This window comes from Hibiscus syriacus, unplaced genomic scaffold (genome assembly GCF_006381635.1).
Source record: "Hibiscus syriacus cultivar Baekdansim isolate YM2019G1 unplaced genomic scaffold, ASM638163v2 tig00112399_pilon, whole genome shotgun sequence".
Classification (NCBI taxonomy): Eukaryota; Viridiplantae; Streptophyta; class Magnoliopsida; order Malvales; family Malvaceae; genus Hibiscus; species Hibiscus syriacus.
The window spans coordinates 24,996-36,691 of NW_024063321.1; the positions used below are offsets into that span (position 1 = coordinate 24,996).

The 11,696-nt window shown below is 33.5% G+C and overlaps 1 protein-coding gene and 1 pseudogene across 1 annotated transcript; one reads left to right on the plus strand and one right to left on the minus strand.

Moving 5' to 3' along the window:
• Positions 1-236: 236 nt before the first annotated feature.
• LOC120179034 (peroxidase 31-like) lies at positions 237-1,444 on the plus strand. Its single transcript, XM_039184763.1, is given in 2 exon segments — positions 237-967; positions 970-1,444. Coding segments are annotated over 2 exon segments (978 nt in total). The 5' UTR covers positions 237-315; the 3' UTR covers positions 1,296-1,444.
• Positions 1,445-5,125: 3,681 nt separating this feature from the next.
• LOC120179037 lies at positions 5,126-6,884 on the minus strand (annotated as a pseudogene).
• Positions 6,885-11,696: the final 4,812 nt, after the last annotated feature.

Below are 11,696 nucleotides of genomic sequence, written 5' to 3' on the forward strand. Positions count from 1 at the left end.
TCAATTTCAAACCGCTAATATCGGAGAATCACATGCTCATCAACGGTTGAGACTTCATCATATAACGTGCATAAAACAAACTGGACCCACTTGCTTCCCACTCCTCACGCCACGCGTCCACATCTTACATCCCGTGATTACTGCTGCACTCTACCACTTATCCGGTAAAAGAACCACGTAAAATCAAATAACAAATATACATATAAAAACATGAAAAATACAGTCAGACCCCAGCTCAAAAAAAACTTAAAAAGCGGCCTTTCCCGTCTCTCTCTTCCTTTACTCTTTCTCGAACTCCAGCTTAATTCAGCTAAAATGGCACCGTCATCTCGTCCACCAGCGCCGCCGTCTTCTATGGTTCTTGTTCTCCTCTTCCTTTCCTCCGCCGCATTGCTTTGTGAATCGAGGTTAAGCTTAGATTACTACTCGAAAACCTGTCCGAGTTTCAACAAAATCATGCAGGAAACCGTAACAAACAAGCAGATCACCAGCCCGACAACCGCCGCCGGAGCGCTTCGTCTCCTATTTCACGACTGTCTCCCCAACGGATGCGATGGCTCAATCCTCATTTCCTCCACCGCATTCAACAAAGCCGAACGTGACGCCGACATCAACCTGTCTCTCCCCGGAGATCCCTTCGACCTCATCGTCCGAGCCAAGACGGCCCTCGAGCTCGCCTGTCCCAACACCGTCTCCTGCTCCGACATCCTCTCCGTCGCCGCCCGTGACCTCCTGACGATGCTCGGTGGACCCTACTACAACGTTTACCTTGGCCGTAAAGATTCACGGTTGTCATCGGCTTCTTTGATAGAAGGGAAGTTACCCAAACCCAGCATGGGAATGTCACAACTCATCAATCTCTTTGCTTCGAGTGGGTTCACTGTTCAAGAAATGGTGGCCTTAAGTGGTGCACATACCATTGGGTTCTCCCATTGCAAAGAGTTCAGCTCAAATATCGGCAATGACACCCATACAACCCCAGATTTGCCCAAGCATTGAAACAAGCTTGTGCAGATTATCCAAAGAACCCAACTCTATCTGTTTTCAATGATATCATGACCCCCAACAAATTTGATAACTTGTATTACCAGAATTTACCAAAGGGTTTGGGGCTTTTGGAATCAGATCACGGATTGTATAATGATCCAAGAACAAGGCCATTTGTGGAATTGTATGCAAAGGATCAAACCAAGTTCTTTCAAGATTTTGCTAAAGCTATGCAGAAGCTAAGTGTTTATGGGATCAAAACTGGGAGGAGAGGAGAGATTAGGCGCAGGTGTGATGCTGTAAACTGAGTCTTTTTCAGCTTGTTAATTATATAATTTGATGCGGTTTTGAATTCATTTGAGAAATATCATTTATACTTGTCTTTGTTTGTATCAATTGTCACATTACCAGGCTTCAATTTATATACATATTTAGTTACTCTGTTTTCTGGGTTTCAGAGTTCAAATCTTTTGATTTTGTTGTTGTTCAATGCAGTAGATCTTCCTGTGTTAATTTAGTCTAAACATGGGGATAAAACAACAATGAAATCAGGTAGAAAGAGGCCTTCTTTTTTGTGTGTGGGGTTAAAATTGATGATGTTGAATTGTTTAAGGTATTTTGTTTACTTTTGTCTCGTCTTTGTTTTCTTCAAGAAATCCTGGTTTAGTCATCAAGTTGACATTATAACGGTGAGTCTATTACCATATGTGATGATGCTTTTATGTTTTGCTTAGGCTCGATTGTAAGTGTTAAGATTATATGGATGTTTTCTTTCTTTATGTTTTTTTAAAGACTCCATGTATTGGTCACTTGAAACATAAGAATCGAACCAACCTGATGTTGGAGGCACAGTTGGTTTGTTGGTTTGAGGATTGAAATTTGAAATGCCTTAGCTTTCAAACTTGCACATCTCACCTCTGAGCTTCAACTTTTTTAATTTAGTCATTAAACTTTTGATTTACTCGTGTATTAAGTCATAAATGTTCAATCATAAGTAGACAGATGGCATCACAGTCATATGCGATGATGTGGATTTTTTTACATGGGAGCGAGGGCCTAGACATGCCCAAAAAAGGGTAAATTATTTATTCAGTCACCCATTTATTATTTAGTTTTTGTTTTGGTCACTCCATTATTATTTATTTTAAATCGTACTTAATGTTACATTTTCTTTATGTTTTGGCCACTCGTCTTTAAAAAATTAGTGCTGATGTTGATGTCTCATCATAAGATCATGTCACATCATGATTGAAAAATAATTTAAAATGTCATATTAACATTCGTCTTTAAAAAATTAGTGCTGATGTTGATGTCTCATCATAAGATCATGTCACGTCATGATTGAAAAATAATTTAAAATGTCATATTAACATATTTCTTAATTTTTTTAATGGTATGTGATCAAAATATAATCAAATCGTAAGGTTGACTATAATTTTGAAAAGATATAATAGTTGAGAGACCAAAATATAAATCAAATAATATGTGGGGTAACCAAATAGTTAATTTATACTGAATAAAAAAAATGTATCAAATAGTTAATTTACACTGAATAAAAAAATATGTATGAATTATGCTAAACATATTAGATTCGTTCAATTAATATATTTTTTTCTAGATTTAATTCATATATATAATTGTTATTATATTTTTAAATTATTATATATTTGTGTGTGTTGATTATTTTAGATAAGAATTTATAATGTTATATTGTCTCGGCTGACAAATTTGTTTTGGATTCACCATTCTATGTATCATTCATATCATTTTTTTATCTTCTTTTTCCAAAAATGAATGTTTTCTCTAATCACTTTGAAATTCTAAGTCATTGTTACAATTACCATTATCCAATAGTCTTCTATAATCACTCAAGATATTGATAAATTCTATTAGTTTAGACTTTATCTATATCACTTTAAAACTCTACAACCTTAAAACTTATAAAACCCTAAATCACTCTTATCTATAATATCCACCATCCAATCAATATGAAATCAATATTTACAATATGTTTCTCATTTTTCACATCCTTACTATTAGGATCCGGAAGAAGATGTTTTATCATACAAAACTAAAGAGAATTTGAAAGTAGAGTTTTTTTCTAGGGGTGTTCACTGTTCGGTTAAAATTGAATTAACCGATCAAACTGAAATTTTGTTCAATTAATCGGTAGGTTAACAGTTTTTTTTTCAATTTTGGTTTCGTTTAATTCGGTTAGAAATCAGTTAATTAACCGAAATTATTAAATATTTAATGTATATATATATATATGTATATATATATTAACTTTAGGGGTGTTTGAACTCGGTTTTTACTGAATTAGCCGACTAAATTAACCAAATAAACTAAAAAATATTAAATATTAAATATCAACGCATATAATAAAAAATAAAAAATAAATCAAGCGTAAAATAGAAAAAGGATAGAGGAACAAGTATTGACCTAATTAGTATTAAATATGTCAAGTTACATATACGCAAATAGAAAATGTTAATTTTTATTAAAAAAATATTTAAATTACAATAAAGATTTATAATTATAAAAATAAATTAAATATTAATTACAATTTTTCTATAATTATTTTGTATAATAAATTAGTCATTTGAGATCATTATATAAAAATCATACAAATAAAATGTAAAAAAATCATATAAGAAACTCGAATAAAATATAGATTCGATCGGATCTAATTACATCGATAAATAAACTACAACATGAGATCAAACTATTGAAAGACCATAGACAATAGCAAGTCAGAGTTGAGCATTATGAGAAAATTATCTTGGAATCAAATTGTGTATCTAAATCTAATCCGAGAGTTTAAAGTATGAAATATTATCATAATAACAAAAAAAAACTATATTTTGATCAATCGATGAGACGTTAAATCAAACCTTAAGAAAATTAAACGAAAAGAAGAATTAAATCATGGAAGAAAATCAAAAATAAAAAAATATGTCATACAAATAAAATTATTAAAAAAATAAAGAAAAAATATAAAATAAATATGAAGAGTGAAAGATGAACTGAAATTAGTGTTTAAAACCAAATATATAGGTGTTAGTAGAAAGTAAATTGAAACGTAAGACATACAATTCAGAATCCAGCTAAGAAGAAAAGCATAGCTTTCTTTTTCAGAATCAATTCTCCATCCGTTAGCTTTAGGATGAGTTCATACCTCTGTTTTGAAAATCAGATCGGACCGGTCGGTTCAACTGATTCAACTGATAATCGTTATTTAGTCTGGTTTAATCTAAATCGGTTGAACCGTTATTAGTGAATCGACCAGAACCGTTGAACCGTTCGAACAAGACTGGCTGAAAACCGAAAAAAATCGAGAAAACCCGGGATTTTTTTTTTAAATTAAACCAAACAACGTCGTTTGTTAAACGAGCCAAGTCGAACTCGAGTATTGCTGAGCTCGACTCGAACTTGAAAACTTTAAAAGTAAGTTCAACTCAGCTCAAACTCACAAGCTAAAAATTATCAAGTTCAACTCAAACTCGAAATATAATATTAAAACTTGAACTAAAAAGGCTTGAACTCAAAAAAAAAAATTAGAAGCTCGATTAAAGCCTAAAATTCGAGCTTGATTGAAGTGAAAGAATAGTTCACTTAATGCTCACCAAAAGGCTCCATGATTTTGAATGCCAAATTATCTCTATTATTTATAGAAGTTAGTTGTGATGCGCTTCTATGTTTCTTAGCAATGTGAGATTGTTTTGTTCTCATATTTTTTCTTTTTAGACTTTTGGGATGCTCTTCTATGTTTCTTAACCATGTGGGATTGTTTTTAAAAAAAATTAAACCAAACAATATCATTTTATTATGATTTTTAACCCCAAATTTATTTTTTAATTATAATTATATAATTATATTTATTATTTAATATGTTTTACCTTAAATATTATGTTGTAGTTAATTTGAATAATTTTGTTTTACTTGATTTTATAGTTTTTAACTTATATATATTATGACTTGCTTTGAATATAACTTGTAATATAAAAAATTATTTTTTATTAAATATTTTTGATATTTTTATTTAATTTTTTAAATAATTATGACGTCGTTCGATTCTTCCGACCGATCAGATCGATTCGACCAGTTGAACTAATGAACCGATAGCATGACCCGTTCACTAATCGGTCTGATTCTGAAAACCATGGTTCATACATGACCCGTCTTTTCCATCACCGAGTCGCAACCGAGTTCGAGCACTAACCCCGAGTCAAGCAACGCTTCCCAGTCCACTTCCTCTTGTTCCTCCTCTCTCCCCCGTTTCAACATCTCCAACATCCTCCTCACTTTCTACCTTGTCGGCCCACTCGTCGTCCTCTCCACCTTTTCCAACTCCTCCACCGCACCGGCCACCTTCGCCAGCCCCTTTAACCTCAACCCGCCTGACTCGGTCCATACAAACCGCCACACAACCTTCCCGAGTTGAGTCATCCAACTCATTCCTCCTCAACAAACTCATCAAACACTCCACCGCACCCGAATCCAACATTGCCGCCCTACCGTCCGAACCCGAAGTCAGGTTACACAATATAAGGAACACCCGATCCATCATATGACCCGATTTAACTATACTCAACAAAACCGGAACCGAACCGTTCTTAACCAATTTACTTCGATTGCTCTGAACGAGCGAGAGATGGTAAAGCGCCAAGGCCGAGTCATAGCGAGTCCGCTCAGTCCCTGATCTCAGCATGTGCATCAATGGTTGCAAAGCTCCCAAAGCTCCGATGGCGGTCTTGTTATGATCATCAAAGGCTAAGCTAAAGAGTGCACCGCAAGCATGCTCCTGCGCCTCACGGGATCCCGATTTCAACACATTGATAAAAACGGGAACCAATCCTGACCGTACGATCTTAACCTTGTTGATCTTTTCCAACGATAAGTTCACCAACACTGCAATTGAGTTCACTTGAATGTTCACGTACCTGGAAACGATCAAAGAAAATCTGATAGTACACGTGGCGTGCAAAGAACAGCCCTGGAACTCTCTTGTGTTCTAATCTTCCTTAATTCAATCAATGCTCCTTGGATGTCGAAAGCTTGTGAGCTTTTCAGTTTCGTGAGAAACGATTCTTCTTCTTCGTTGATGTTACGGGTCGTTAAGGTTTCGATTTCCGAGGAGGATGAAGCGGATGAGTAGCAACTCGGACGATCCGTGAGTTGTAATGGCGGTGTTACGACATTGATCGGAGTCCTAAAGGCGGCAGCGGCAACCGATTCATCGGAGCTGGAACGAGTTAACTCAGTGACTGCATGATCCAACTTCACTGAAGGAACATCTTTGACGCCTTGAATCAGATTTCTTTCTGTAACAGATATCCTTTTTTCTTCTTCTCCGATGTGGGTTTTTGGGTTTCTGGACGATAATGTACGAACAAGTTCCTGAGCTCTGGAAAACTCAAGGGGTTTTGGAGGGTTTAAAGAACGATTTTGACACCAATTATCAATGGTGGATTTGAGAGCAAGGTTAGGGATAGCAGTGGAGAAACCAGGGACCGAACCATCGTTGAGAGTTGGTGTAAAGTCCATGTTTTTACAGGCTTCAACACAAACTCTTTCCAAAGTGTGACCCGAGGAAACTATAACTGGGTCAGGCATCAAAGACCCTGAAACGGGGCAAGAAAATTCTTCAGGGATCAACTTTGGCTGAACTCGATGATGAGATTGTTGGCATGTCCTGGAAACGCTTGCAGACGATGATCTTCGAAACAAAATCTTCCATTTTGGCTTCGTTGATGCAACTTTCTCCGTCTCTTTACCCGGAATAGAATGGAAAAAATCTCTATGATGAGTTGGTGATTTATGAACCACCAGCTTCATCAAAGCTTCCTGGAACTCCATTGTTGAGATTCTTGGGATCAAACACCGAAGCTTTGAATCAACATGTTCAAATGAAACCGGAAGAGACAAAATAAGGATGGAGTGAGTTACAGCAAATGTTGTTATAAGGAAGACGGAATCATAAAAGAGAAAGTTAAGGAAATTGTTGGTGAAGACTAAGTCCTAGAAGAGATTGGATGATGAAACCATGATTCGGGGATTTGAGGGTTGCAGTTTTCCTGTTAGGATTCTTTGTTTTATTTTTATTCTTCAAATCTCTGATTTTAGAAACAATTTCCCAAACCCTAGTAGCTACTTCCTCCCAACTAAGCTTTCCACTTGCTTCGAAAACTTTTTATCATTTTTTATAATATTTGGCTATTATTTAATCATTTTAATTTTTTTAATCTTAATATAAATATATATAGTAATGAAGGATAAATAATTTAGTCAGTGCATTTCAAGTGTTAACTTAAATTTCTTTTGTTTTGGTGATCTTTTTTTTTTATAATTAAAATTGATTTTAGTAAATCAATAATCTATTCATAATCATAATCTGTTGAGGCATTATTAGTGCTGTTGAATCTCACAACACTGTTGACAGCTTTATCTGCTGTAAAAAAATCTCGCAAGTATAATTGCACATCTTTTTCTGGCTTAAACATGGTTTAGATTTATAATATAAAATTTAAGGGTTATATTTATTATGCTGAATATTTTATTATCTTTATCACAACCGTTTAGAGTGACTTAACACAATAAAAGAATATCACATAACATTATTATAAAACATGAAAACTTGATTTAAAAAATTAGGATATTCTCAAAAAAAAATTAAAAATGTTTTTTATTTTTTAAAATTAATTTTTATATATTGAATTATTTACTATTTATACATATTTTTTTGTTAGTTTCTATTTTACAGTTTATATATATATATATATTGAAGTCTTTCAGAATTTTTATAAACATTTTAAAATTTTATGGGATATTTAGATGTTATATTCTTCTTGTGGCTTTATGGTAGTCTTTGTGATAATATTATATGGCTTTTTTTTATGTGTTATGTGACTTAAAACATAGAGGTCTAAGACCATTATCAACTATGTGTTAATGTTCATGCTTTACCCAATTCTCTGTTCTTTTAGGCCACGAAATTAATAATGAAATTTTAATTGCTATGGTTTTTTTTGCAGCATTTGATTATTGTTTGTTCGTTAGTTTTTGTTTCTACTTTAGACTTGTTCTAGGCTGGATGATGTCTCTTTCTTTATCAAAGTGTTCTTCCAATCAGAGCCACGAGCCATATGCTAACTCCGAATTTTTTAGTAAAAGAAAAGGGGAAAAATTATTCAATCGATTTTAAAATTTATATAATATTTTTTATTAATACATTATGTGCCCGAGGTACTGTCGGGCACGAAAGGTGGGGACCTCTCCCAAGAAGGTTTTCTGCATTTAAGGGTTCGAACTTGAGACCACTTGCTTAAGCGACCAGAGCCCCTTCCACTCAGGCCAACCTTCGTTGGTTCATGCAATGACAGATTTAAAACAAATTTAGTCTTCGTTCTAAAATTTAAATTTTCTTCAATTAATTATTTATGTTACTGATTATGTCCATTATGAAATTTTATTTGTGCACACATAATATACAATTTTTATGTTATTAATACATGTGTGTACACCTTACAAATATTTATGAATCCGTCATTATATTTATTCGTTTCACATGCATGAATTGTTTCTTACGCTCTAACTTTATTGCCATGGCTTTTTCTCCTTCGTTATACCTTCCTTTTAGTGATTTTATTTTCAATGTTGATGACAATGAAATCGGGTTGGTTGGTATACACTTTAGAATGCTCATCTCTTTCCATCGAAAGAGATCCCCTCCGCCCCATCCCTATACTATACATCAGACATTCCTCGGATTCTATCGATGATCAAGAAAATATGATGTTGGAGAAACATGAGAAGTCAGGGGATAGTGATCCAAGGAAGAAGAAGAACCCAACTTGTATATATAGCATGCTCAAACTTAAAATCTTAAGAGATAATAATAAATTCACAAGTAGTTCATTAAACATTTGATTCTAACTTTGTCCCTAATTGTATTTAATATTAAATCATATCATCCAAGAGTTTCATCAATATGTGCAGATGCAGTCAACACTCAACATGCTGGTTGATTATCAGTGTGTATTAAAAAGGAAAGATACTTCGCATAAATAGTATGATTGATGATCTCAGTTATTGATCACCACGTTTTTCAGTTATCTCATCAAAGTTTCTCAGTATTTCTTCGGTTCATTTTACCAATCTGGAAGAGAAAAAAAAGAAATATAAAAGAATGATCAACGATGCTAAATGATTAAATATGATTACCTGTTGTACCAACTTTATTAATCATGGCAACCTCATAAATAAGGATCAATGATCAAAATAATATTTTTAATAGTCTAGATGATTACAAGATAACGTATGTGACCAGTATAATTATCTGTTGTACTTGAACTCAAAGTCAGTAAAGAAAACAACAATCCATTTTATCTAGCTATAAGCTTTAAATTGAAAAAGACTAGTACATACACTACAAAAAAGGTTCATTTTTTAGCTATATATGATGAAGATGGTAGATCTGCTTGATTAAAGCCTTTACCATACCTTTACTATTGTATCTTGTTAAATCTTAAAGCATAAAAACAGTTGAATATATATCGGAAGAGATTGGAAGAATCACAGAAAGTAAGCTAAAAATGAAGTTCATAGTGAAAGATTGAATTGCAGAATTACAGAACATGTTGAACTATTGAAGAACACAACAAGTTTTCCCAAACTACAGAAAACAAAGTAAAAAATTTGCTTGGATGGAGCAAATATTATCGGACCAAGATGCTTGATTCCCCCAAAAGAAAGTTCAAAAAGGAGTAGTAGAAGAAGAAGACAGAGCCGTCATCGCTGGGAATAAAAGCTATCTGTTGCTCTTGTTTGTTTGATCAACTCTCCACCATCTATTGTAGAACACATGTACTTTAGCCTTTGATTCTGAGCTTCTTCTTCTGGCTTTTTGTTTTGATGGAAATGATGACATGCTTTGAAGTGTTTGTGTGTGTGTGTGTGAGAGAGAGAGAGAGAGAGAGAGATCATCAAAATCCATGAACGTCCCTTACGTTTTAAATACGGCCTGCTTTAACCCTAGCTCTTAAATATTAATCAAATTTATTAGTGTTTTAACTTTCAAAATTTGGCAGTGCTTATATTATTGGGCCGTGGTTGCTCATCGGGGTGCATCATAAACAATCCATTCAGAGTCAACAAATGAGCATCAGGGGAACAATGTGTCGATAAATAAAATTTACGATTCATATATTAAAATATTACTGATGAACTATATAAAATATATTTATATTATAATTATATTTTTTTGTATTTTTATATTTTTTGTTATAGTTTAAATTGATATAATTCATGTATAAGTATGAGTATAATTTAAATATTATATTTTTAGTTTACGACATAATGTTTATAATCGATATTTCATCTTTTTAAATAAACTCACTTTTTAACAACAATGCCAAACAGTTAAATTTTAAACTGCACTTTTGTAAACACGTTTAAATTTTGTAAACACGTTTAAAAGTTCATTTTTATATCACTTTTGAAAGTTAATTTTCAAAAGTTATATCAAACTGACCCTAAGTGAATCAAATCGAGACCATAATCGACTCAGTCATAGTTCATGGGTGAATCTAAAAGAATGCAGGGGCTGATATTTAATTATAATTTTTTAGAGAGGTAAAATGTAGTTTAACCATTATATTAATTCATAACATTATATTTTTTGGGGAATTAAATTGAAATTTTACTGTTTTGTGGAAGCACAAAACAATTGTTATTATAATTGTTAGGGGACTTAAACTGTTCTTATTTTATATTTTTTGGGCGGTGGGGGCCGATAAAGGCCATTCTCCCCGCTTGACTACGAGTGTGACAAAAATTGACCAAATCCAAGTCCCGATAATATATGAAGCAATTGACGCTAAAGATGGTTTGGAAACGATAATTAATAACCATTTTATTGACCAATTCCAAAAAAAAAAATAGTTGGTCTATAGGGATGAGGTATTAGATCCCTTAAGTAATTTCAGGGGTTTTGAATTCTGATGTTTGCGAATGGAGCAAATTAGGTTGAGAGGGTCGCCCTCGCCTCTGTAGTATCCGATCTGAATTAGTTGATCAATAGATCCGATACTAATGATTAATTAAAAAAAAACCATTTTATTGGTTTGAAATTTCAACATGAACCATAAACAATACGTATACAATAACAACTTGTTTGATTTATTTATAGGTTTTCATTCACTTACATTTATAACCACGTATGTGCATGGAGTTCCGCTGTTACACTTATCCATGGCGAATCTGTTCCTGTATATCAATGGGACCAAAAATCAATTAGCATATCATATATAAGCAAAGGCTTGTAAAGTGCAGGGGACTTTGCAAGCAAACTCACGTTCGGTATTTGACGTATTGATAAACTGTTACAGGTTTAGTTAATCATAAAGATGTCTTCCATCTCCAATTTGAAAATCCGGAAATCATGATCCCTAGGCCACCCTGTACACTCCACCATTGCAAACTCGGTAACTCGACTAAAGATAAATTACTCGGACTCGAGTGTATTGTTAAATATTGGTGGTATTCATACCTAGATATTGCCAGATACTCGAGAAGAATAAGGGCAAACATGATAAGAACAACTTCTTAGGCTAAGAATTACCTTTCATCTCGGGATGCTTTGTGAACAGCGCAGTTCGAGCAAATTTGAACTCTTTAGAGTTTGCTTCAAGGGTAACAACTACAAACAC